The sequence below is a fragment of the Vidua macroura genome, chromosome 1 (genome assembly GCF_024509145.1).
Source record: "Vidua macroura isolate BioBank_ID:100142 chromosome 1, ASM2450914v1, whole genome shotgun sequence".
NCBI lineage: Eukaryota > Metazoa > Chordata > Aves > Passeriformes > Viduidae > Vidua > Vidua macroura.
In genome coordinates, this window is record NC_071571.1 from 66,858,099 (window position 1) to 66,886,055 (window position 27,957).

Sequence of the window (27,957 nt, forward strand, 5' to 3'; positions counted from 1 at the left end):
GCCATCCAGGGCCTTAATCACTGGACCATACTGAATACGTGTGCCACCTTCACATCTGCTCAGTGAACATCAATACCATCAGTTTAAATATTTTGCTGAACATCACTTTTAGTGCTAAAAAAACTAGGTTCACAAGATTGAGGGCTGTCACTTTTCCCTCATGTTAATTCTTCAGTATGTTGTTGCCATATTGTATGGCAGAAAATTGTACAAGCAGTGAGGAGGTGAGATTTAAAGGGTTTTCATCTCAAAATCCCACAGAGATGACAGCTTTTTAAAGATTGTGTAGGAGTCGTTGCCACTTGTATCCATCTCTCTCACTTGTGATTTCAGAATACTCCAAATGAGCAACAGACTGTAAATTCAGGAGTTTGTGTTGTTGGGGTTTTTTAATGCAAATGAGGTATTTTGGATGTTTCTCCCTACTGAACTCTGCATGTTTGGATTTACGGTAATCAAAGCACTTGATCCTAGAAAATATACTGTTACTTTTTACTTAGCATAAGGTCAGTGTAGGATAACCAGGGGTGTCCTGAGGCACAAAGTGAAATCGTAATACATAACAATGTAATATCATCTTATGAGAATACTTGCTGATGGGAGTTTTTGTTTTTCCTTTCAGATCAATCAGTTTCAACGTCTGGAGCAAGAGATCACAAAGCCAGTGGAGAACGACATTTCCAAATGGAAGCCTCCACAGGCCCTCCAGACCTCCCATGACAGCCGCCTGCTTTTGTTCTACTCCGACCAGTGCGAGACTCACTTCAACTCCCTCCTGAACGCCATCGATGCCTTTTTCAGTTGTGTCAACTCTTCTCAGCCCCCCCGGATCTTTGTGGCACACAGCAAATTCATCATTCTGAGCGCTCATAAACTCGTGTTCATTGGGGACACGCTCGCGAGGCAAATGACTACTCAGGACATGTGCAACAGAGTGATGAACTCCAGCAACCAGCTGTGTGAACTGCTCAAGAGCGTTGTTCTGGCCACCAAGGCAGCTGCCTTGAGTTACCCCAACACAGCATCCCTGCAGAGGATGGTGGACCGAGTAACAGAGCTCTCTCATCACGCACAGTTGTTCAAACTCTCACTGGTCCAAATGGCGTCCTTATGAAACCCAGCAGAATCCAATCTGTGAGCAGCAAAGCAGAAGAGCAGACAAACTGGAGCTATTTTTATGTAAATGGTATCTTTTTTTAGATATTTTTTATTAAATATTTTAAATACATTCTTATACATTAAAGAGTCTAATCAAATCAGGGATCTGGGAATATTGTCTGGTTCTGTATTATGTTTCTTATACACATTTAGATTTGTATGCACAACGTATATGTATATGTTGCTACCTTCCCTAAAACATCAATTAAGCACCTTAAAAATTACATGTCAGGTAAACAGTACATAGCTTTTGTATATACAGCCTGTTTCCTCAGCATATTTGTTAACTGGATGCTGCACTCTTATTGTTTCATTCCATCTTGATGCTGGTGCATGGACTTGGTTGTGAAACCTACCTGTAGCAATCCATGAAGCAAGTGTAATGGTTCTCATAGAACTCCATTCCATTCTTAGAAATTACTTTCTATAGGTTAATTCTGTGAAGTTTAACTCCTCTTGATGTTACTTTGTTGTGTAAAACATTTGGTCGTTCTGACCAACATACATGCACAGCTGCAATAAGCAACATATCAAGCAAGGCATACAGCATTTGGGAGAAAAGCATTTTTAGGCCAGGTAAGAAACAGGACCTTCAAAGGAGGAAGGCAGAATTGTATATATTTAATATCTTTTGGCATTCAGATTTTGCTGTTTCTAATAACTGTCCAGCAGTGGATTTCAAAACCGTGGATGGATTCCTAGCAATGTAATTTCATACGTTTACTTTGTATGTCCTTGCATTGGCAGTTTAATTTAACAGTCAGGCTTGAAAGTCTTATTGTTTATGGACTCAAGAGATATCCTGAGGGCATCCCAGGATCCATTGGGCTCATTTCTGAGGCTGTGGATGGGCAATGTTTCAAAATACCAATACCTTTCAGAAGGATTAACGTACAAATTATATTTTGTATGGAAAGAAAAGAGCTTAATTTGAAATAATAGATATTTAAACATCTCTATAGCATATACAAAATTTAATGAAGAAGTAGCACTTAATTTTCTAGGACATATTATTGGGAATTAATTGCATCTATTGCAATTCTGACTTCCATTCAACTACTGGGCTTTTTTCCAGAATTCTATTGTGTAGGTGCTGGTCTTTTCTCCACTACACTGCTGCCAAAAATGATGTCCTGTTTCAATGGGACCATTCCCTCAATAAATACGCACAGTCCCACCTAGTAATTTTCAATGTAGACCCTTAAAAATTGTTAGCAGAGTATTAGCCTCCTTTAGAAATTTCATGTATGCTGGTCTCTCCAAATCCCATATAAGCTTATTTGTCATAATTGCCTTCTGTAAACCCCCTAAAAATAAGTCACAGAGCACCCTTTGCCTGTGGTCGCCAGCCTAAAAGCTGTGCTTCAAAGTGAGCAGTAGCTCAGGAAAATTCCAGGTGGTTCTGGCATTTTTAAAGCTGAAACACTACTGTCCTTATTAATTCAAGGTGGTCCCACATTAATGTGTTCAGAGCATTTGCCAGATCGCTGGTAACAGCAGGGTCGTGAGATTGGTAGCGCCTGGAAAACAGGCACTTCTCACTTCTGCCTGACTCCTGACGTTCCCATTTTGTAGCCGAACATGTGCCTTACTGAAATGGGATTTGTTGTCTTAGGTGACAGAACCATTTCAGCAGTGTATGAAACCCCACAGCCTTAATGTATTGTCTTAGACCGAAGACCACTCTTCACTACCATAACATTCCAGAGTGCAGAACATTCCTGGAAGCTCAGTGGAAGCCAGCACAACCCCAGCTGGCTCAGGATGGGCTCCAAGGCTTAGCCTGGTGTAACGTCCTGAAAGAACAGTTCTGATTTTGTAACCTAGAACCAGTTGCCAAAAAGCAATCTGTGTGAACCTGTTTTGTACTATTGTTGTTTGGGATTCTTTTGTATTTCCGTGTCCATTTTTTTCACCGTATGTTCTTAGAAAGTGAAAATGTGTTTCTAAGTGTAGTGGTTATGTTGATAGTTTGTGCTTTCCAAAGGAGAACCTTTATTGCAAGCCTGTATTACAATTTGTTATCTTGTAGAGAGTCATTTTGAAATTATTAAAATTACTAGCTTTTTTATATATATATAAAAAAAGGCAGCTTGGTCTTATTTTTTCTTGTTTTCAGAGTCTTCTAAGCATATTAAAAGGAAATATTGCTGCTTGCTGATATACTATCAAAACCATTCTAAAATGAGGAACTCAGTTTCTCTCTTTCCACTGGTCAGTGCTTATAGTGTGAAATGAGAACTTGGGAGTTTTAGAGAAAGGGACAGACAGTTTCTCTGCCTATCCAGAAGCAGCAGGGGATGCATTTTTACAACTCAGCCGCACAAGCTATCAAGTCCAAAATACTTCTATGAGGGCCTACAGTACACTGAGCCACAATCCTGCTCCATTCCTTGTGTGTATTCCTGCTATATAAGCTGCACCTCATCCTAGCACTGACAGTGGTCCTTCACCTGAGTGGGGCAATTCCTCTCAACACGGTCCCAAGGAAGGTGGGGTTGCAGGACACAGCTGTGCCTTCCACCCATTCTGGCCTGCTCCCCCTCTCCAGCACTTACTGGTGAAGCCATTATCCACGCAGGAACTGGAAAATCAACTTTGCACCTTTCTCCCTATAGCCAGTGGTAAGAGCACTCCTCTTCTACTACATGCCAGGTTGAGCATTATGTGGATGTGAGTTTCATCTGAAATAACCCCATGGCTTTAAGGATCACAAAGTTTTCCCAAAAGTTACTTTCACATTTCACTGCTGCCGAGGCACTCACTGCCCAACCTCCTGTCAAACACCCAGGGGTGCAAGGAGGAGAGAGAAATACCAGGGCTGGCACTGTCCTTCCACAAATTTTTGGCTGCTAATGAAAGACATCTCTGCCAGGAAGCAGAGAAGTAAGAGTAATGAAAATCTCAAGAGCAAAGTGCTTGGTTTGGCTCACCATGTCCTTGTAAGGGGACAGCTGGGGATGCAGGGTTGGTCTGTGGAGCATCCTTCCACAGAGTGCTCTGTTTTGTTCCCCTGCTAAATGTAAAAAGGTCAACTAACAACAAAGAAGGGACTGGACAAACAAAATAGTTCCGAATGGAAACCAGAGCCTCTCTGCTCCCCTCACTTGAGCTGCAATGTCCCCATGCAGCTGTCAAGAAACTGCTGTTGTTTGGCAACCAAGTTGATGGCCAGAGTGAAATGACTGTCTCATGGCCAGTGTGGGAAAAAGGTCTGCCTCATGCTAGTGGCAAATGCAGAACACACATGGCTCTTTACTGCATACATTAATTAGTGTTTCGTGTTTATTAGAAAAACGCTTCCTTCCTCTTTCAGTATGATGAGCGATGGAGAAAAAAAACAGGCAAAAGCCATCCTTGAAATGGGCAGGTTTTAGAGAAATTGCCAATTCATAATAATACGACACAGGCCATAATTCATACTGCACAATCCCCTGCTGCTACTTCTGCCATTTCTTGCAAGCCAGGGTTGTGCAGCTCCTGCCTTTTCCACAGCAATGCACTGCTGCAGCCTGGGCAGAGCCACTGCCTGCTGCTCCAGCACAGGCAATATGGGCGAAGGACACCCACTTCCCACAGCATCATCTGATGCCAGAGTACACCCCAGCATCTTCACATCCCCCATAACTTCTAGGCCCTCTCTGAGCTTTTGGCACTCTCTGACACGAACATCTGGGCTGCATTTCAGAAGTGTCCCTCCCACACCTGTCACCAGCTCTCCAGAGTGTTGTCACACCAGTGACACCTTCCCTCTGCCTACAAGCCAAGCATCTGTAGCTTTTCAGATCCAAATTCAGCTTTTCCTTATTGAACCTCCACTTCCAGGCTGCCTGCTATACCTTAACACGCCTCAATCTCAACCTAAAGGCTTTAGAAGCTCGTGGGATTTTCTCCAAAGGTAGTTCTTAACCTTCCCTTTCCATTTCTCCTCTCATGATGTCCACAGCTTTAGTCAACATTTAGACAGTAACATTTCCAGGGCAAAGCCAGGGTCATGCCAGTCCCTGAAAACAACACAAAACCTTCCTTCCTACTCCAAAATGTGCCTGTTCATTTCATCTTAGCCTGTTAAACTGGCAGTTTCAAAAGCTTCATGTGTATATCTTTCTTAAGTCAATGGAGCCCTTTTTCTGCTACAAGGTTTTCCCATCTCAGAGATGGACTGTCTAGATAATGCAGATTTGGGGTATTTTAAAAAATAATTAATTTTTGCTACTTGCACTTAACTTACACCTATGACAGCAGCTTTCTCTAAGAGCCTGGATATAGCTGTGTGGCTTGTCAACATCACAGCAAAGCTGCAGCTGTATCTAGTGCTGCAAAGTCCTTCCCAGAAATTCTTCTGACTTGAAGAGGGCATTGAAGCCAAGACTTGAGAGTACCTGCATAAAGTGAACAGCAGCAGGAAAAATATCTAATCCAGCCCTATTGACTGTTGACTTCACACAGAGCAGGAATGATGTTTGACTTCCTGGGAGGTTGCATGAGGGGTAGCACAGACTCTCAGTAACTTGTACGACTTCATTTTACCTCTGATGTACTGCCCAGAGACAATTTCACTTTGATTAAATTAGAGCTAAATTTGGAGTGGAGTTCACATCATGAGCAAGGCCTGACCGTGCTGGACATACTGCAGGCTGTTGGATTCATTTTGGAAGCCCAAGTACATCGTTCTCTATTCAAAATCCAAATATTTAGCCTTCAGTGCCAGTGAGTTATGCAGAGTATGAAATAGCCAGTCAGCTTCCTGACCTTGGAAGAAACACCTCCCCAGGGGATTGATTTGAGCTCCTGGAAAGCTGCTGGGTTCAGATCAGCATGATCTTCATCCCCCACCTTCCAGGTCAGTGACTAGGATCACTTAGGGGTGGCTTCCCAGAGCAAAGGACCAACAAGGATAGTTTCAGGTCAAAATTTCAGGGCACATTCTGGACATGCACACAGCCAGGTGCTGTAGAGGCCTTTTCTTCAGTTCTCAAAGCAGCAGAAAATCAGTAGTTGCCCATCCCATGGGCAAAAGCTCTTTGTGTCTCCCTTGTCTCTGCAGAAGTAACCTTTGCTCTCAGATGTTGTGGACTGCTGAACAGGAGAAGCCAAAATGCTCAGAGGGAGAAGCAGTGCTGAGCAGAAGATCACTTTCCCATCTCTCCTGGGGTTTAATTTGCAATAGTAACCTCCTCACAGCAGTTTGAGCTTCAGTTCTGTCTTTTCAGCAGACAGCATCAGGCTTGGCTTAACCCACAATAGAGCTGCAGCTTGCTTTCTTCTTTCTGCACCTCTCTGGGTTTAACTTTTGGCCCTAGCCCCCACAAGCAAAGTCCACCAAGTCGATGCTCCTCACAGGAATTCACCTTGTTGTTAATGGCAGCTGCTGCCCCCACCCGCAGCGGGCTTCCAGAGGGTTACACATTCCATAAGGCCAGGCAAAAATTGCAATTCCCTGGTTCCGTGCAGGCTCGCACCCACGAAGTATCGGCTCCTGTCAGCCAAGGGAGGCATGTAAAAATCCTGCTGCTGGGTGGGAGGAGTTGTCCTCTGAAATCAGGAGGACTTTTTTTCTCCTTCCACGTAATTTCCCTTCATTACAGAAAGAGTGATCAGGGCCCTTTCCTTGATGTAAAGCTGCAGGAAACCAAATTCAAGAGGCCCTTCACAGCTTCCTACTTAGCCAGCTTTATCTTGCTCAACACTGAAGCCAGGGCTGCCCAAACCATTGCCAACCAGGAAAGCACAGTAACAATGTCCCAGAAGCATCTGCTATTTATATGAAGGCAGATTTAACCATGGTCAAATGAAGGTTACAGTGAAGAACAAGCAGAAAAATCTGGAGGAGAGCAGAGAACAAGAAAAGAAAAAGAAAGCCTGCTCTGGCTTTAAATTTTCTTACAGAAAGGAATCAAAGTAAATCTTACAACTTCTTGTGCAGTTAGAGGACCCCAGAGCATTTTGCTGTGCAGTGATTCAAGTTCTCCTTTATTCCCAGTCAAGCGCAAAGAGAAAAAGCCCCAAGGGTAAGTGGCCATAACCATGCAAAAGGAAAAATAGACTTTTACTGTTTTTTCACCCTATGCTTTGTTTTTATGAAGGATGTTAGGAGCAGCCCACCCAAAAGCCTTTCATCTCAGGAGGTGACTTGAGCTGGAAACAGGTACCTGTAATTAGCTTGCATTCCAGAAGGGGAGAAATTAATTTACCTGGCTTTTCTTCATGAGGCATTTCAAAGAGAAATTAATTTTTGATGAATAAGCATGTGCATGCTGCAGTGCTTGACCTGCAGTTAGTTTTCAGGCCTTGCTGCTCTAGACACAGCTTTCACTTGTCCACTCGCAGATGTACTAAAGGAATAAGCACAACAGCCCTGCTGGAAACCTGTATCACTTTCATGGGAATTGCTACAATGACCAAGTGGACATTGCCAGAGCAGGGCTGCGCTGCACAGGACACTTCATTCCACCCTGAAACAGCAGCAGGTGGAGCTGCCTTTGCTCCTGAGAAGGTGAAAATCCACAGGTCCCTCAAATACAGGCATTACACAGAAACATTGGATCCATCCAAGAAGTAGAGCTGCTGAAGACAGCAAGATACACAAATAAGAAAGCTTGTTCCTCACTCCCTCCTTTTCTCTCCATGGGTGGTGATGTTCAGAAATGCCTCAATTTGGATTAGCCTGTATCTACTCTCAGTGTGAGACAGCTCAGATGCCAATTCATCCTGCCTATCTAAAGACATTTGCTTGTGAGAAATGTCATCAGAGTCCCCTTTAAGCTGATTAGAGTCCAATCTTTATGATTAAATCTACTTTAGGATGAGACAAATCCTCAACAGGCTCCAATAATTGATTGCATCTTCTTAGGTCTTCAAGGGCAGCCAAGACAAGCAGCTCAGGTGCAAATGACCACATCATATACTCCTAAATTTTGAGGATGATGAATACTACCTGGAGACCTGCCTCCTGCAACTTGGTGTGGCCACATACACAGCTCAAGTCATGACCTGAACACTAAAACACTGTAGAAACTTATGGGCTCCCCCAGCCCACCAAGCCTAAATCTGGTATTGGTACCATCAAACCACTTGTCCTGAGGGTTCAGCAAGTCAGGACACTCCTGAAGCCTGAGCCAGCAAATGTCACAACCCACATCCAAGCTGAGTACCCCCAGCCACCTCCAGCCACCTCCTCCTGCCAACAGGCAGCCTTCGGGCTTTGCAATTAGCCCTGGCTCTAAAGGCCCATCAACTAAAACATGCTCTGTGCCACATGGGGGAGAAGTTGGACATGCAAGTAACTCACAGCTCTGTGCCTCCACTCTCCCAGCAGTTTTCTTGCCAGCTCTGTGCTTGTAGCAGTGCAAAATCCAGGTGGTTACAGAGCTCCTTCCTTAGGAACTCCCAACCTGAAGGATTCCTGGGTTAGGTTGCTCTTCCTTGTACCAGAGCAGAGAAATACAGGAGAAGAGGAAAATGAGGCAGATTTCCTTAAGGTCACAGAGGTGGTTGATAGGTGAGGTTTAGCTCCCCTCCATAAGTAATCCGCATATATGTCTGCCCTGCTGAAAAGTGTAACCTGCAGTTTCAGACACTCATTTCCAGGGAGAGCATGCACCAGATGCCAGGTTAAGTGGCTTTGACACAGGAAGGGCTGAATCACCAAGAGAGGCTAAAGGAGAGTTAAATGATAGAACAACTCTTAGTTTTGAAATGTTGGTTTCAAAATTATTTTCTGACAAAGTGAATTTGATTTCTTCTTCTAGTTAGATATGTTCTGTGAACGTCTTTTTCGTTTACTCTGAATGCTTCTCCACTACCAGCACATACGTCTCATCCATTTTTGTCTGTTTTTCTCCTCATATGGGAATGAGGGTGACACAACTGCAAACAGTAAGTACCTTACATGGTGAGTATGTAGATCCAGCTGAAAGAGATTTCACATTTTTATTTTCCTCTTCATGATATTTGAGAAAAAAAAAAAAAACAAACCTTCTAAGGAACTTATTCTCGATGCTGTATCAGCCAGGCACTGCCTATGCAGTGACTTGCAGTGGCAGCTGGCAGCACAGGAATAAAGAGTCACGTATTTAAGCACTGTGCTCATTAGCTGTTAACCAGAGCAGTGTCAAGATACTCCTAAGCTACTTCTGTCCTCAAACAAAAAACATATTATTGGATAAAACAAAAGCACCCACTTGGAGGCCAGCACAGGACACTACTATTGCCATATAGTCCAGAGCCCTGCAGCTGACCAGTTTTCTAGCAAGTGATTCTGCCTCAGGCTGTTCTAGCATGGGGGGAAATCCCGTAATTCATATATTTCAGGTGGAGCCATTACAGCTCATCAGCAACTTATCAGAGGGGCTCTGCTACAGTCAAGTTTTTATGCTAAAATTCCCATAATATGCAGACACAGGAGCCTGTGGCATCTCTTCTACAGCAAACCAAAAATCTTTGGAGCAACCCATCTGATCCATATTAGTTATTCACAAGTAATAACTTCAGCAGAAAATGCCAACCTCTACTTCCAGGCAAGGCAACAGAGCATAAAATCTCCATGCCCTGTGATCATTGCTCAGTTTCTCATCCTATGAAAAAACCAATCAAGGGGAAAAGTGAAATTCACTGTTTCCCACATGAATGCATCTATGGCTTCCCAGGAGGACATTGTTTGACAAGCAGCTAGGAGGCCATTTAAACAGGCTCTATTCCTCAGCAATGCTGCTTTTCCACAGGCTCAATGATGAAGGCACAAGCCTTGCACGCACAAAAGCCACAGCTGTGGCTCCATCACCAGCTGATATCTATTTTTAAAGCTGTCTCCATGTACACAGAAGCAAGTCCTCCAAGCCTGATTTTTCTCTAGCCCTAGCACTTTAGGTAAAGAACAAATAATATCTTTTGCACAAGTAGGAACTAATTAGCTCTTCAAAGCTCACCTTCGCAGGTGAAATCAGCTACGGGAGGGTGGGACAGTCCCACGCCTGCTGGCTGCAGCTCAAAGCCCAAAGGCAGAGCCCAGCTCTGATCTCTGCTGGTCCTGCTTAGTTTGCAGGGCATCCCAGGCAGGAAAGGCTGTCATCTCCCCCCATGTGCTGCACTGAGTGCTGGTTTCTTACTGACTGTTCATAGCAGTAAATATGACAGCTATTTGTGAAACAAAGGAAGGGTTTCCTTCATTCTCAACTTCAAAGACTTTTTTAGTTGAGGGAATGTGTGTGTATTGGTTTTGTTCTCTGAGCATTTCTAGCTATCAGCCTGACAACATTTAAGTAAGAATTTACCAGGTGGGTCAGGCCATGGAGCACACAGCCCCCATGGAGCACACAGAAATATTCTGTTTCTGAAGGGGCAGGTGGATCTGTTTAGGGTACATTTGCAGACCAACTCTCCCTAGTGTTCACAATCATTGGATATTGGATATTAGGAAACACAGCACTGACTATACATCTCATAATCATATAACTTGAGATTTGCCCATGGAAGTATCTATTAGTTGGTATCTGCAGATTCACAACCTTATCTTTGTGACATCCTGTGGCAGCAGATTGCAGGTTTTCATTACCTACTGTGTGAAGCATTTATCCACACGTGGGACATCCCAAGAAACATGCTGCTGCAGCCACCACTGAAGTGCTTGGCGATCCTAGAAAGATACTGCTCCTGTCACGTACCTGTACCTTGAAACAGTGTCTTTAGTTTTAGTCTGTTGTGTTGTGTTTCCTGAGTGGGAAACATGCCAGTGGGAACCCACCAGCCCCCCCCCACTCCCCTCATCCCCTCACACTTTCTTCCTTTCCCTAGGACAGGCTCACCCTGCTGTCCCATCACAATTACTTCTGAAACACCCACCAGTCCTGGTTAAAGTGTTGATGACAAGCACATCTCACCTAACATGAACTGAGAGCGAGGGTCTTGGAGAACAGAGAAAATACAGTGTGACTGAAGTATTTTCTGGTTTTATAGATAGATCCTGGCTAGTCAGCTTTGGGCTGGAGTCTGGCCAAGAGAAAAAGAAAAGCCCTGTCTTTTTTAGCCTTAAACACCAGAGATACAAAAGGTTGGCTTCAACTCTTCCTCCTGCTGGCCACAGGGCAGAGGCTTCTTCCTCCTGTCCAAGCTCCCACAGGATGGGTGGGTGGTCACAGCTGCAGTGGTCCATAGCATTGGCAAGCACCTACTTTCCAGTGGCATTTGTGCTCCCCATGGAGCTGCCAGCTGCCAGGCAGAGGAGTGGTGTAAGAGCCAGTGCCACCCTCAGCCCTGCTTTGGTGTTACAGACAGCCCAATTTTTAATCCCAGTATTTCATCTCAGTTTTGATTTGGACAGTCTCACAAGCACTAGAGATCACTAACATAAGAGCAGCAGCCCTCCAGACCCAAACAGCAGATGGAGACTCCTCAGGCACACACCTGCACAGCTGGAATAAGCCTGAGTTTCCCAGGCAAGCCACACAGACTGAAAAAAAAAAAAAAAAGTAAGTTAGTTAGTTTGCTTGTTTGTTTGTTTTTAATGCCAGCAACCCTCTAAGTGTAAATGCTAGATTTGCTAACGGGGATTCACTGTAAGTCTTGAGTAATAAATGAGGGACTCAATAAGGGGAAAATAGGTTTCTCCAAAGCCCTGTGCAATAAAGCGCTTCCTCCTCCCTTAGCCTGAATACAGAGTCAGCAGCAGCGCAACTCAATAAGGCTTCCACCATATCTCTATCCCCTAGCTTTTCTCAAGAATTTTGGTCTTTAATGCAAGGAAAATGTTACACAGGTTCTCTGCCTGCAAATCTAATATTAATATTGTGCTATTAATATTATATTTTATATTTTATATTAATGGTAGGCTACTATTGGATTAATACTAATATTAGACTTTGGGAGAAGGTTTTAAAGTAAGCTTATCACAAGCACTTGTTTTACCTGATCAGTAACTAGCAGGATTTAGACCAGCTTTGATGGGATGGAATGTCACATCACATCTCAATTGTGAAAAGCATGAGGATGCAACATCAAGAACTGGTTTTGAAGAGTTCTGGACAGCAGACAGCTTGCCTTTGCCATCAGATTAGGAAAAAAACCCACAAAACCAATACTTTTCCTAAGCTGCTGTAGACACTGGTACAGTATGTTTGTAACCCTAAGAAGCAGTAGTGTGTTTTGTAGGCTTTTTTTTTTTTTTCCTTTCTCAAGCACGGTGAGAGTTAAGAAAAGCAGACCTTTCTTGGCATTTTTTGAGATCTCCCTTCCTGAAGCAGATAGTCTTGAGGTCACTTTCTTTTACAAAGTAAAGCAACACACCCGTGCCCTTAGTCTCAGGGCTCCATGCATTCCCACAGGTATGCAGTATACAGCCAAACAAGAACCAGGCTCAATACCTACAAGCAGCTGCCCTTGTACTTCCCAAACCCACTAAATAACAGCAGAATTAATATCATAATCATAATAAAGCGACAGCCCCGGCAAAGGAGCTCAGCAGCATCAGTCCTGCCAGGAGGGCCCGTCCACAAAGCCTGGCGGCCCGTGCCATCTAGTGGTGACAAGCGCCCTTCCCACCCAAACTGGATACTAAAAGCCTCCAGGATTTTACTATCTGTCTCTTTATCTAGTATTTCAGACTGAATCTGAAGTGTCCGGTTCAGGGATAAGCGTTTTCCACTATCCATGACATCACTTCAGGGCTCAGGAGAAACGTGAGGAGATCCTGGAAGCAGGAACAAAGGAAAAGCAAAACCAAGTCTACCCTCAGTATGTGAATCTTTTGGAAAATGTTAAACTAAGTCTGCAAAAAGTGCCACTGCTAGTACTTCAGTGCCACAGTTGTTAAATTAACCTCATGGTTTTCCCCAGAGAAGCTCTGGATGCCCCATCCTTGAAAATATTGGGTTGGATGGTGCTTTGAGCAACCCTGTGTTGTGGCAGGTGTCCCGGCCCACGTCAGGGAGGGTTGGAACTTTAGGGTCCCTTCCAGCCCAAACCATTCTGTGATTCTATGATTTTTGGAAAATAAAGAGGCTAACAAAGAAATTCAGTAAAATGTGGCAAATCAGAGCCACAAAGTGAAATTCGCAGCTCCCTGTCTTGGCATGGCCTCTCTGCTGGCCTGGAGGAAAGATGAACATTTGTCCACATGGCTGTAGTACTCATGCTGGTTCATGTTTGACAATGTGTCCCCAACCCACTGACACCAGAGGTTGATCAGACTGGTTCTGTTCTTGGAAAACCAAAAACCAAGTTGTGCCAGGATCAGAAGTCACAGCAGATATGGTGTCACCCAGCCACCAACATGAGAGGGCTTTAGGGGATTTCCATCATTGCAGAGAGGATGCAGACCTGTGGTGTGTTGAAGCTAAGCACATCCTCTGCCTATGCCTTGCAGACACCTGCACCCTGCACCAAGCTCAGCCCTGTTGCAACCACCCAGGTCACCAGGCAGCAGCTCCTGCTTCTCCTGAGGATCTTCTCAAAGCAGGGTCTTTCCAGGGGGAGCAACTCCTTATATTTCTAAAAACTGAGACCACTGATGTTGGAAATAAGTGGTGGGCAGGGACAGATTTTGATGCATTCCTCCATGGCAAGGAAGCAAGCAAGACTCATTTGCCACAGGAACTGCAATTAACCCAAAATAAGCAGTAAGTCCTCACAAAGACAGAAGGCTCCTGCTTAAGTCCTTAAGTGAGAAGGAGCAGGGCACTGTGCTAGGAAGTTAGAGTGACTTTAATAAAAATTCAGTGTTGACACAGCCCCAGCAGTTCAACTTAGCACATAGTTGTAGCAAAACTTGCTTTGAGCCACAGCCTGTGTTACTTGTGAACAAACAAATTTGCTGGCAGAAGGCTTTCAACTCCCCAGAAAAGATGTTAAAATACTCTAGTGAAGAAGAGAGGAAATTGACGTGACAAAGAAAGGTATTCTCCTTCGAAGTGTTCTGAAGAAGACACAGGTTACATGTAACTTCTCATTTTGAAACTTCACTGTTACCTGCATTGAAGGCTGGATGTTTTAATAGAGTGTGGACAGCAGTCAGCTGCCTGAATTGTTCAGCACACCCAGACCCAGGGAGAAAGATTCACAGCCAAGTACCTCTCAGACCACAGATGTGGGATCCCACAGATGTGGGATCTTACCCTTCTTAGTTCAAATACACTGCCAGCATTTGGGATGAATCACAGCAGCAGTGACACAAAACAAGGCAGCAGAGGCAGGTACACCACAAATAGAATGTTATGTGTTCAATACTTGGAAAATTACCAGAGTGGCCACATTACAGCCCTATCCCCCCATCTTTCCCTACATATTAGAGTCTCTCAGCTACGAAAGTTAAAGGAACATTTGTACTATTCATTTCCCACTATGGAAACAAAAAAGCCCAGTGAATAGAAACATATGGAAAATAAAGCCTAGTATGTACTTGACTGCAGTGTCCCCCTTCGTGAAAATAATTCCTTTGCTTGGAGTCCACCACTGCTACACATCAACATTAGCCCTAGATCAGATGAGAGCCTTTTCCCAGGTGCTGTGAAGCAGTGCCAAAAAGTCTCCCTTCCATCCAGCTTTCAGAGGTAACACTGTGATCATAAACATCCACAGATGATCAAAACGTAAGTGCTTCTGGTCGACATGAAGAACACAGCAATATTCATGTCTTAAATATTTAACATAAAACCCAGGATATTCACACAGCCAACTTCCAGTCTGATCATGGATAAAAAATGTTCATGTAAGTAAAACCCAAGCAAGATGTAACACTGCTTGTATTTTATAAAGATTGTGTACTTTAATTACATAGACCCAAGGCCACAGGAGACCCCTGATAGCACACGAGCACCCATAGTACCAGTTAAAACAGCTTTTGGTGGAACTTGGGGCAAACCTGTACAATGGCACCTTTATTCATGCCACTGGAACGGACCACAAAGGGGTTCTTTGGGATCAGCACCAAAGTAGCACGAGTTTCACATGCACTTGACACCAGTTGCCCATCACTGATTGTTCTCATTTATATTAGCCCCCAACTCACACCACCACATACAAATCCAACTTTCTGAGGTGAAAAGACCCAGGTGCTCAAGTCACATAACACCAACACATTTTGCTGCACTCCATTAGTAGCCTGTTTTTAAAAGTGAGAAGAGTAGTACAACAGCAGAACAGTTTGCTCTCTCAAGATATTTCAGATTTTTCTTCAAAATCTTCTTTTAATATCTGATTATTAAATAAAATAACCCAGGATACAATGTATGCATTTTACTTAACAGAAGCAGTAAGGGATTAAGCATGTTCTCCCTTCCTTCTCCTGTACATCTTAATTTCCAAAATAAGAACTTCTTACTTCACCAAGACACTTATTTTAGAAAAACTAGAGTCTACAACCAACCTTAGATCAAAAAAAGCAGAGCAGGGAGGTGGCTTGATTTTTGGGGGGTTTTAGTTGCTAAAATGAAATTACAGCTTCCAAGGTGTAAGGCAGAAAAAACACCTTCACTAACAACTACTCTGAAAGATATATACACACCTGCCCTTTATAACGAAGTCATCATCAGGTATTGTACCAGCTAGAATGTGACTTTTCACCAATCCTCTTTTGTAGTGTTTCACACTCAAACAAGCAGTCTAATTCTACAGATGAAATCCCACTCAAAAAGGTAATCAGAAAATCACTCAGGTCAAATATTCATATCAAGTCTGGTTACTTTATTTTTCATCTGTGCAGTCAGTTAAAAGAACAGTAATGATGAAAACAGATAACCACAGAAGCTTTAGGTTCAGTTTTGTAACACTGAAGAAACAAATGACCACACTGAACACATTCTTTATGCTGGTCATTTCTAAATGAAACAGAAGGACATACACAGGTCTAGTTCAGCGTAAAACCTGATATTAAGCAGCAATGTGATCACAAATTGCAACACTGTCAAATACAACATAGGAAATTACTGCTTATTCGAAGTCACACAGCCCCTGCAACAAAGATGATATGACTGTATTTAAAATAAGAACCCAAAATACATTCAAGATAACGGCTGCAACAATAAGGCAATAGTTTTAAAAATAGATCCCATTAAACAAAACAAGACCAACCTGTTGCCTTCATAAGGTTTCAGACTTGGATGGGTGAATTCAAAGTTAAGTGCTTTCCCACCACTAACATTTCAGAAGAACATTGGTAAGAACACCTGACGACATGAGTATATTGGACTGCCAGCAATCACAACCCAGGTCTTATCACAAGCACATGTCCCACACACACAGCCTCGCTCTTACACGTTTGTATGAAGTGCCCCGTACAAAGATTTCACTAGAGTTTCCTTCAAGAAAAATTAAGCATTGACAGAAGACATTAGCATTTCAAAATTCTTCCAAACCACATTATATACCTTTGGCCTGCCACTAGTAAGATCATTAAAGCTATACACTAGGGAGAAAGCGTTATTGGCAGCTATGTCACAACAACATTTAAAAAATACCATCAGCTGTTTAAGAAAAGAAAGAGACTGAAAATAACTTGGGGAGTGAAATGTACACCTACAGACAGCATGGAAGGGAGAAGGAAATTGTTTGGCTAGAGCAGATGAGCTACCCAGAGGTTCCATGTCCATCTTATTGCATATTTGATCGGTGTCTACATTCAAACCCACATGGATTTCTCCTTCATTATCTTGCTCCAGGGTCTTGATTGTTGCACCTTCAGAGCTACCCTGAACCACGTATATTGCCATAACTTCACGTTTCTTCACAGCTCCTAGAAGCAGGGACTAAGTTACTGTTTCTTAGCCAGGGACACTATAGGCATCAGCCTTTTGCTGTCTTCTATGCACTAAAGGCTAGTTAAAGTGAAGTGCAGTGGAGTGTCAATATCTTATGTCAGTAAAGAGCAAGTATCTTTATTTGTAAGCCTATATTAGCAAAGCTTAAGACAAAGATGCTAAGTTCTTAAGAAAAATGTCCCAGTACTTGATTAGCACTGCTAGACTGGAAGTCTCACCATGTGACAAGACATAAGCACACAAGAAAATTGTGACATCAAGTTACGTGAGGCAAACTGAAAGCAGCAGGGAATAGAATTTGATTGCTTCTGCTCAGTTGGAATAAATGGGAAGTTTACTAATTAAAAGAAAAAAAAAGAAGAAAAAACAACCAACCATCATTAGACATTCCCTTGCCAGCACACAAGACAGAGGAGGAGGCAATCAGTATTTCAACATGTGTTTACAGGATATGTGCATAGCACTGCCTAATCATGCTTCAAAACGTAACCTTACGCTTAATATATACATGCTAGCAAATGAAACAGTCTTTTAGACTCTAAAGGAAAGTCAGGGCTGATCTTATGTATTTTAATACTGAAACATCCAAATGATTTTAAGAAGTGAATGTCCTCACTGGATTTTGATCACTATTCCAAACTGACAAATTAAAACATAAAGGCACTAACAGAGTGCTCTTTTCCCAGATGTAGGCCTACTTGATGAAAAACCTAAATGCTGCTGCTTTCTGCCATATAACTGAACCAAACCACAATTTGGAAGCCACAGGTTTAAACTTCTTAACAGCTAAAAATACAAGACCAATTTTAAAGTCCTGATTAAGTTTTTATCCACGGAACAACGATCCAAATACTACCACATATCCAAACTTTGAGAGAAAACTGAAGCTGTTCAAGATGAGACCTGTTCGTAGCTCTCTCTCATACATACATCACAGGTGGCACATGCATGCTCCTCGTCTTTCCAAAATCTCTTGCGTCAATCTTCAGGGTTTCTAGATAAACCGAAGTGGAGCTCTTCATTCTGAAGTGCAATGTCAAAATAGCTGTAGAACTCATCATCAGAGAAAACAGGAGCAACTGCTGATTACTGGTAAAAATCTGTAAGTCCTCCAGCATGAGGTATCGAATTCCCTCCTGGAACACTGTCAGAATGTCCCAGCGATGTTTGACAAACTGCTAAGAGAGCCTTAACTGCTTCTAGGAAAAAAAGCTATGTTAGATACCAAATACCTAACGTAGATGTGTACTAGGAGAGCTAAGAGAAAGGCTCATTATCCAAATACCAAAGATGACACTTCAGAATACTAAACAGTGAGTAGTGCATAACCCAGGCACCTTCCCATCTCCAGCACAGGTTGGACTTGAAGTAAAAGGTTCAAGAAAAACATGCAGAAGCCTAGCAGGACTGTTTAAACTATAATCCTTCTTATATACCAAAACCAAGAAAACAGGTCTTGCCATCCAATTGCTTTCTTTGCATCTCCTTCTTTTTTAAAAAAGAGGAGATAATAAAAACCTCCAAATCATGTGCACCTAATAGGATTTTTCATATTTCATTTATACTTTGTATATATACAAGAACTTAACTAAAATCTCACTTTAGAATATGTTCTAAAGCAGGATATTCTTTCAACTGATTTTTTTAGTTCATGTGCTTTCTCAAGGTTGAAAAAATATATATATATTCATATACAGCTAAGGAAATAAAACTCAATTTCATTATATGTAGTTACAGTGTTGTAAAGAAAAAATAATTTATAAACTATTTCAAGTCTGAAATATTTACTACGTTCAGACTAATGCAAAGGCTAAGCCTATGGTCCAGGACCTGTTCTTCATCTGCGTGCTGAGATGGGAGATGCGGGAGCTCAGCATTTTTGTGATGGAGATTTCTCTCCACCCCTCCCTTCTTCCAGTATTCTGTGACTTGCTGCTGAAGCCCTCCCTGAACCTCTGCCGTAGTAGCATCATCCATTGGTAGCTCAGAAGTAAAGGTCCACAGGGATCAATGGTACCTCTTAGGTCAGTTTCTCAGTAAGATCACACCACTGAAGGACACAGTGCAGAGGTGTTAACCATTCACAGTTTACACAGAAGTTCAATGGAGTACTTTAAGTCGTGTCTTCTGTAGGTGCCCTTCGCTGCCGAGCCGATTTCTGTCTCCCTCTCTGAGGCGAGGGCGGAGTTTCCTGTTCAGTTTCAGTTTCTGAAGGCTCGTTGTCTCCCTGCTGGGACCCCGTATCACCTATCAATTCTCTCAGGAATTTGAATTTAGACAAGAACAATTGCCAGACCACATACCATCCTGTAGGAGAAAGAAAAAAGATACTGCTTAGTTACTTCATACAAATTGATAGTCAGTTCGCTGGCAAAGTGTATCACAAGAGGGAAAAAAAAATCTGATCAGCTCCCATCCTCCATTTGCCAACCCAAACAGCCCTCCATAGCACACCCACTCCTTTTTACAGTCCTATAAAAAACAATTCAACTTTGTAAAGTTGGTCCTCATCCAGAAGCAACATTTAAGCTCTAGGAAAAACCCCACACAGTCCAAACTGAACTGCCACAGCAAGTAGGTGGGTGATCACCATCACCATCACACAGATAAAGGTCTTAATTGTCAGGAAAAAAGAAGTCCTGTGGTTGTATCTCAAACAAGCACTCAGGATTCATTACGCAGGCACTGTGAAAGCACTAGAATTTCTCCCCTCACCCAGAAAACACTCCATTCTGGAAATTACATTTTAAAAGTTGCATTACATAAGCATTATTAAGCACACTTGCTCAGATCCTCAAATTAATATCATATCTCATAATAAATCCTATTCTGAAATGGACAAGGTCTTCCTTGTGTTCATGAAAAGACCACACCCCCCAAATTCAATGAGATCCCTCACCATGCCCAAATCCCACTACAGTAAAACTAACATTCTGTGGTAAATTTATGTTCTGCGCCACTGCTAAAATACTCCAGGTCCCAATATTATTCAAGTAAAGAGCTGAGATGGCCACATTTCTAGAATCTATCTTAAAAAATACTTAAGATCCACTTGGTCCTCCTCCTCTGTCTTGTCTAAGTGTTTCTGTAACAGGTAGCCAAAAAAAAACTTGAAAAAGCAGACATGAATATATCTAAACCTAAGCCAGAATCTTCATTTTAAAAGAACCTACCGAACAAGAATACAACTTCTCTGTGAAATACAGTTAAGTGGAGCAAAATTTCAACAGCTCTTTGAAAACAAATGCTATACAAACATTATTTGCAACCCCAATGCCCATCTGGCCTGCACAGAGACTATATTTAATAGCCCCATTCTATGTTCAGAAGGTCTTTCTAGCTATTTAAGCCTATACTGCTGACCTATTCAGATATTAAGAGCCCTATTTTACAGAGCTAGGGAAAACTGTCCTCCCAATTACACAGCTTCCAGCAGAAGCAGACTTCTGGGAATGGATAACAGGACATATTAGAAAGGGGGGAGAAAGACTAACAACTAACGAATAAATAAATAACACTTATATAACCACAGCATCTCTTTATTTCTTCCTCTTCTGTAATCAGCGTCAATATGGGCAATCCATTCCTTATGACAAAAACAAGATCCCACCCTTCTCCTCCTTCCTCGAATACTTTTCACATCCTGCAGTTTTTAAATTTCAGTAACTTGTCTGCTCCTGAGGAAATTGAAGAAAAGCTTCTATATGACAACCTTTTATGATCAAAATTAATTCCTAGAGCCTACACAAATACTTCCTTTTGCATGAATACATAACCCCTTAAATGACTTGTGATTAAATCGAATCTGCTGTCCTGCAAATGCATTACATTCCCTTGCACCTAGGAAAAAAAATTGATGGTAGATGGCTGGGTTTGGCTTCTCTTTTCTTTCAGAACTAGAAATAAAAATTGAGGTAGCAGCTCTTTGAATGTTGCTTCCACTGAAAGGGGAGAGGGAGGAGGATGAGGTAAAAATATTCAAGGCATTCCCAGAAGGGGTTTATAGCACTTTACGGAAGCATAATTTGAGTGTATTTGGTGTAAACAGATACTCCATTAAAGGAGGTATTTTAACTTGAGCTAAATAAAGTGAACTACATGCTTCCTCTATCACTGCAAACAGGCTACTTAACACCCAGAATTACTACATGTTGGGGAAATACTGCAGAACATACGAAGTTCATTTGCACTCTAAAGAAAAATGGCACTAATTTCTTTTCAGTGTTTGGTTTGAGTTAGAGAGCAGAGCAGAATGGTCTAAGTATCCAAAACCCCAAGTACCATAAACAGATTTTGGAGCTCTCTAGCTCCAGACTACAAACAAGACAGTGTAAATAATCAGCCAAGGGGACTGGTTCTAGCAGCCAAACAAACAGACCGGGGTAACAGGCAGGTGAAACAAACCACAATGCAGTGGGTTGAAAAGAAATTTGCAACAGGCTAAGCCAAAGGTATTAGTGGGAGGGCAACCAGAATGAAAACCAGAATGAAAAACCTCACGAGATCTCCTAGCCTGTACCAGAGACTTTTAGGTATAAAGTAATCAAAGTAGAAAGATTTCTTTCTTTCACTTGCTCTAGTTACCATTCCAGCTTGGATTGAAAATTTAAAAAAAAAATCCCCAAAAGAAACACACTTGTCCAAATCAAGTTAAGACCGCCTCTTCAGCTGAGCCTCCATGTCACTAAATAAATAAGAATTTTCTTGGAAATAACCAGACTACTAAAGAACAAGTTATTCTGGGTAATAAAAAAAATCTCTCCAGCAACAGTATCAGTTAAATACATCATTAAACAAAACCACACACACAGACACAAAGCCTGGAGGCAGATACACATTGTCTCTGAATCAGAAGACAATGCATTTTCTATTTTCTCATTCTCTTAAGAACATTGCAAAATGGTAACACCCATCACTGTGCCATACTGAAGAACTGTAAGTTACATAACTGTGTTTTAAAAAAGAAAATAACTGTAAACTAATTTATAATACACACACAAAAAAAGGAAAATGGGCATCTCTAGGCATTCTTGACTGTATATGGCTTAGTTTAGCTTTGTAGGCTTTTTGCTGTAGAGCTCTTCCTGGACATGTAAGTGACACCATTGGTTTGTATCTCTAACACTTCCACTCTGTTCAGGTAAGCTGCTCTCAAAGAAGTCCTACTGGTTTAGCTTCACCACACACAAAATGTTTGATTAGAATCAGTCTTTCAGTGCTTGCTTTATTTTCTTTAGCTATTTGATTTACCTTTCAAAATAATCCTTAGCTTGACTGAGCCTGTGGAAGCCAAACAGCACACCCACAACCTTCCCTCAGCAAACCAGCAGTGACGACATGCAGACTATGATACATAATATTTCTACACTAACTGGTGAAAGAAGCTGCCTCTCAAATCAGTAAGCCAGATCAAACATACATCAGCGCAGTGCAAAGCAAGGGATCCAGCTCTTGATGTAGCACATACCTGAATCCAGTTTTGAAAATCTAATCTACTAGTATTTTGCAGCTAGGAAAAACAGCAGCTCCCAGCCTTGCAGAGTTTAGTATTCATTAAAAGCTGGGTGCCAGCATCTCACTTAAAAATGCCACAGCCAGAAGTCATGCAAAGACATATCTGGTACTGTGCCATCAGTAGGTCAACCCCTCTCTAACAAATCACAATGCAATGTGTTTGTGAAGATGGGGCTGTGAGTCAAAGCCTTTGACTAACTCATAGAGGATGTATGTAACATCCATGCAATTCAGATGTTAATCAGATTTTATGGTTTTACTAGACTTCATTAAAACTACTTTTTCTGTTAACTCCCACATCAGCTCCTGGTTCTTTGTAAAGGGGAAAGAAACAGTGATCCAACTACAAAGTTACTCCCACTCAAAAGTGAGGGATAACAAGTCTCAGGCCCATCTATTTCATTCACCTTTCACTGGCTTGTATGCAACAGCTGAGTTTTCTTTATTGAAGCACAATTTCCTCCTACATTTGAATCAGGAAAAGCAAACAAAAGAAAAACCCCAGGGTTAATGTGGAGTTCTGGGTAAAAGCAACTTGATTTTTCTTATGTGAAATACAAATGAAACCAAGGAAGGCAGGATGGTGATGCAGTAACTGCAATAACAACACAGAGAAGACTGAGCTTCCAGTTCCGAGCCTGCTGTGGAATTCCTGTGCAGTCTTGCAAGATTATTTTACTTCTGTGTCCCTACTGATTGGAAAATAGGATCCTATCATGGGTACTAATTTAAAACTGGGGTATCACCATGGTGAATGTTGCTGAAGTGTCCATTGCAGAAAATCCTAAACAGCTACAGCTGGAAAAAAAAAAAAAAAAAAAAAAAAAAGGAGCACCGAGCTTGAGATGCTAACCTAAGATTTGGGAGAACAGGGTTCTTTCCTGAGCTCTGTTAGATAACTCCTGCAACCATGCACAAGTCACTTCATCCACAGCTCTGAAACGGTGCAGCACTAGCATACTGCCCTAGTGGATAGCTTTGCTATGGAGAGGATCAGCCTGAAGGAAGCACTACTCTGACACTGGGATAACAGGGGACAGCAGGTGACATGGTGCTTGGCTCTGCACAGCTCCATAAACCTATTCCCATTTAATGCAACACTACCATTTGCTGCTTGCTGATTGAGCAAAAGGAAACTTGCTCTCTTCTTATCTCCCATTTACAACAGTTTGAAAACTCAACTTCAAATTAAAGGATATTTTCTCTTTACGAGTAGTCTAATCAAGCATGACTTGCCTCATGTGTTAAGGTATTTCCAAAGAATCACTCACTGAAGATAGTTACAAAACTGTTTAAGCAAAGCATTAAAGAAAAGCGATTCAGGCAGAATTTAGAGCTGAAATGTTTTCCCATCTGCAACTGAATTCATATTTCTGAAGTGAACCACACATTCATTTCAGCACTTAGAGTTACATGATTTTTATTTTAAGGTTGTATGTCTCAAGCTGCATTTCATTAGCCTCTTTTGACAAATGAGGTGAATGCTTCCATCTGTTCCAGTGAAGGCAATTTGGCAATTTCACTTGGCTTCATGCATTACTACACTGGGAAAATATAACAAACACACAGAGGTAAGCAGTACTAGAGTTCACCTTGGCTGGTATTTTATTTTATCCTATGTCCTTGACCATGCACAAGTTCCTCCAATCTCAGAGGTACATGAAATACACAAAAGCAGCAGTAAGACCACCAGAAAAAGAAAATCAGAAAAGGTGAGAATGAAAAAAGTGGGAGCAAGTTACCCTAGTCCCACTTTTAAAGGAGCAACTGAAAATTTGCTGTGTTTACAATACCTCAGTGGTTTCTGTGTCAGATGTGATCAGTTTACAAATGCTAGCTGCAAGCCTCCCATGCTTAACTAATTCAGATTAACACTGAAAGTAGCAGTTGCCAGCATTCAGACATGTTTTAAAGAAAAGGAAATCAGGCCATTTATTCAAACTACATTTATAGACATAAATGCCTAATTCACATTGCTGAAGAACCAGTCAAAGCAACTTCTGATAATTGGTGCTCTGAATTTTGTCTTTTCACATTGAAAAAAAAAAAGGTAAAGTGAACATTTTACTCATTATTTAAATTTTGATAGCACTTATCACATTATATGTGGATGATCAGCAGAAATCCACGTGATCCTGGATATTTAAGTTTATTACTCTACAGGCAATCACACCATGAGTCCTTTTATGAGCCACACAAAATCCAAGTCCCAGCTCTTTACACTCTTAACCCTTCCTCTCAAGGCTGTTTCAATACCTCTTGTCAGATGGCTGGAAAATATTCTCATCATCAGATCAGGTTTACTCCAGATTATATCTAGCCCTTCCTATGTCAGATTTGTCCATTAATCTGTATGTCTCACTGGCTGGCTTTTGCTCATATGCTGTCACACACAGCACTTAGGCAGTTTCTTCTCCACCTTCTCACCTACAGGTCGCTACTTTTTCCAGCCTTCACAGGGAAACTGCCTGTCACTAGCACAGATAAACAATTAAGTGCAAAGTACTTTTTTTTTTCTTGATTATTTTCCATGGCAAGAGAAGCATAAGTGGTATAACCAATATTAATTAATTAATAAATGCTGAGTGATGGAAAAATAATGACAAATACTAGAAATCACTATCAAATCCCACTAAGTCACTTCTAACATGGTAATAGTTCAAATCCCTCTCCAAAAACCCCAATTAATATGTCAGCCTCCTCTGTTCAGTACATCTGAAATCTAGGTGACTTTTACCAATCATTTTATAAAGTCTGACACTGATCAAAGTAAAATACAATGAAGGATTCAAAGCAAAGTATTCATGGAATTCAAGATGAATGTCCAATATGTAACTCCAAACAAGCTAAGTATTTACAAGCCACTTAAAAATAAAGTTATTCATTACTTCTGCTTTCTTTAACCAAGAAAGCACTAGGCAAATGATTATGTTATTAGCCAAAGTTAATGCTTAGCATTCCAATTCCATTTGTCATATACCAACAAAGGCAGAAGGGCCTGAGGAAAATGATGCTTGTTTCTGAGTTTGAATAGCAGGTTGCAAAACTGTATTACACTTTAAGTAAGACAGTAAACAAAGATCTTGTAGTCATACTTAGATATAAAAGCCCTAGCAATTACCATGCTGCATCTTCTAAAAGTTGAAAAGTGGCCAGTCAACAGCTAATGAAAGTAGAGAAACTTAAATAAATATCTACTTAGGTCACTGTTTAGTCTGTAACAACAGACAGTACAGGACATGCAGGAAAAGAGCAGGAGACCAAGCAAAGTATAGCCTTGCAGTTCCAGTTATCAGTATTTCACAGATTTCCTCACCCAAGATAATGACCAAGATGTTGACCCTTCTTCCAGGAATGTTGAATGACAGAAGTTTTGCATCCAAAATATTCCTTGTTAATGAGCTTGCAAATTATTTCCCCATTGTGTAAAAGACATTTTTTTTGTTTTCAGCCTGTTGCTTGACCATTTAACTTCACTTACTCCAACTCCTCTGCAATGATGACATTTCACAACACTTCCCACTTTACTTTTGACTTGCTGCTCAGTCTCCAGTCATCTATTTTCCAGGCTTGACAGATCTAACCTGTTTAAGAGTTTCTTCATGCAGAAATAATTTCACTGCTCTCAACAAAGAATTGCTAAGGAAACCCTATCTTTTTAAAAAGAAACTAGGATTTCATTTTTTAAATGAAGTAATACACTTTAACAAGAAAATACACTGTGTGAGGCACATGCACATGGATGATTCCTATAGCAGTATAATGACATTTTCTCTTCTATTTCAGCCTTCTAAAGTTTGATTGCCTGTTTGCTAGCTACAAAGCATTACAAAGATATTTTGGAGAAACGCTTGCAATTACTTCAGCTAATCCTTGCTTTGGAATACTAGCAGCTCAGTTTGATTCCATTATATTTCTCCATACAAATTACAACTGGATACATTTCACACTTTCTACATGCCTTACTTCATACATGTTAATACTGGACTTTACTTCCCATTTCACTATCCACTCCTTTGATAATGCTAAATCTTTCCACAATGCTTTGTCATTTTGACAACAATTAGCAGTTTTTAAACTATTAAACATCAGTCTTCACTTTGCTCCCTCAGTTTTTCAGAAAGCGCTTGTAAACACACCTGTCACCAAGGTGCCAGGTAGGTTTATGGTGGCTGTAAGTCTCACAAGCCTCTCATCACATATTATGGCATAGTTTGAATTTGCTGGCATGGCTTTTATTTGTTTTGAGAGCTGCAAGTTCTGCATATTGGCCACAACATTCACACACTGCACTGCTGATTCCTTCCAAGAACTCCCAAAAGACCTGCAAGTCATCCCTTCCATTGAAATAACCCTCCTCTCTGCGTATTGAGGAAAAAAAAAAAAAAAAAAAAAAAAAAAAAGCAAGCCTTGGATGAATCATCGAGATTGGAAGAAACCTTTAAGATCATCCAGTCCAACCATTCACCCAGCATTGCCACTGCAACCCCTAAATTGCTAAACCATCTCCCAGCGCCACATCCAGACACCTCTTGAACATCACCTCCAGGGATGGTGACTCCAGCACCTCCCTGGGCAACCTGTCCCAATCCCCGACCACCCTAGCAGTGAAAAAATATTTTCTAATACCTAATCTGAATCTTCCCTGTCTCAGTTTAAGGCCATTTCCCCCGGGCCTCTCACTGCATGCACAGCAGATGGACCCAATACAGCCTCACGTCAGGTGGTTGTAGAGGGAGACGAGGTCCCCCCTGAGCCTCCCTCTCTCGAGCCACATAAGAAAAAAACTCCTAAGATCTGTCTTCAGTCAATTCTAGCAAAGAGATGTCAGAAACTGAGGGATGCCAGTCCCAAGTTTACCTCCTGCACCCACGGGCATTGCAGACCCATGCAGGTAGAAGCCGCACAGGGTGACTGCTCAGGAGTCCCATCACTAAAAAAAGCCCTCATTTCCAGAGGAAACATCGAATTAAACACCGAAGTAAGGCCCCAGGAGCATATCAAGGCTGGAAACGACTCGGGAACAAAGAGAAGAGGGCGCTGCACACCACACACGCTCCCCCACAGGCCGGGGCACGGTGCCCTTTTCCTTCCCCCAGTCAATCCGAGCCAAGAGGAACCACCACAGATTGCGAGCCCGGCGCGGCGGTGCGAGGGCGGGCGGGGGGCACCAGCACCGCCCGCCGCAGCCGGGCCAGCAGCCGCCCCGCCGCGCCCCGGCACTCACCGCACAGCATGAAGAGCAGCACGCAGGCCAGTGTGGCCACGATCACCAGCAGGGTCAGCCCGATGCTCTGCCACATGGCGCGGCCGGGGGGAGCCGACAGGACCCGGGCCGGGCCGGCGGCCGCGGCGGCCCCGCTCCTGCTCCTCCTCCCGCCGCCGAGGAGCCGGCGGCCAGGCGGGGCGGGGCTCCCGGAGCAACGCGCTGGCGCAGGGAGGTGCGCGGGACTTGCTGGGAGTTGTAGTTCTTCTTCCGCCGCAGCGGTTAGAGTGGAAGGGCAATCCCCGCCAGCGAGGACTACAAGTCCCGGTGTGC

General features: G+C 42.2%; 2 protein-coding genes across 3 annotated transcripts in view; one reads left to right on the forward strand and one right to left on the reverse strand.

The window, feature by feature from the left end:
- NEDD9 (neural precursor cell expressed, developmentally down-regulated 9) overlaps nt 1-3,261 on the forward strand; it is a 36,958-nt gene extending 33,697 nt beyond the window's left edge. For both annotated transcript variants that reach the window (XM_053978169.1, XM_053978176.1), the window contains one exon: nt 623-3,261. In XM_053978169.1, coding sequence (XP_053834144.1) covers nt 623-1,114 — 492 coding nt within the window. In that variant the 3' untranslated portion in view covers nt 1,115-3,261. The remainder of the gene's footprint in view (nt 1-622) is intronic.
- Nucleotides 3,262-15,810: 12,549 nt separating this feature from the next.
- On the reverse strand, nt 15,811-27,931 carry SMIM13 (small integral membrane protein 13). The gene is made up of 2 exons (XM_053978184.1): nt 27,646-27,931; nt 15,811-19,211 (listed from the first exon to the last, which is right to left on the reverse strand). The coding sequence occupies exons 1-2, from the start codon at nt 27,719-27,721 to the stop codon at nt 19,018-19,020; spliced, it is 270 nt and encodes an 89-aa protein (XP_053834159.1). The 5' UTR covers nt 27,722-27,931; the 3' UTR covers nt 15,811-19,017.
- Between the last annotated feature and the right edge of the window lie 26 nt (nt 27,932-27,957).

Bases quoted from the DNA above. Each gene is read 5' to 3' on its own strand.
- SMIM13 (XM_053978184.1), bottom strand. From the start codon at position 27,721: ATGTGGCAGAGCATCGGGCTGACCCTGCTGGTGATCGTGGCCACACTG. The intron at 19,212-27,645 runs GTGAGTGCCGGG...TTTCTCCTACAG, and splicing joins GCTGCTCTTCATGCTGTGCG to GATGGTATGTGGTCTGGCAA.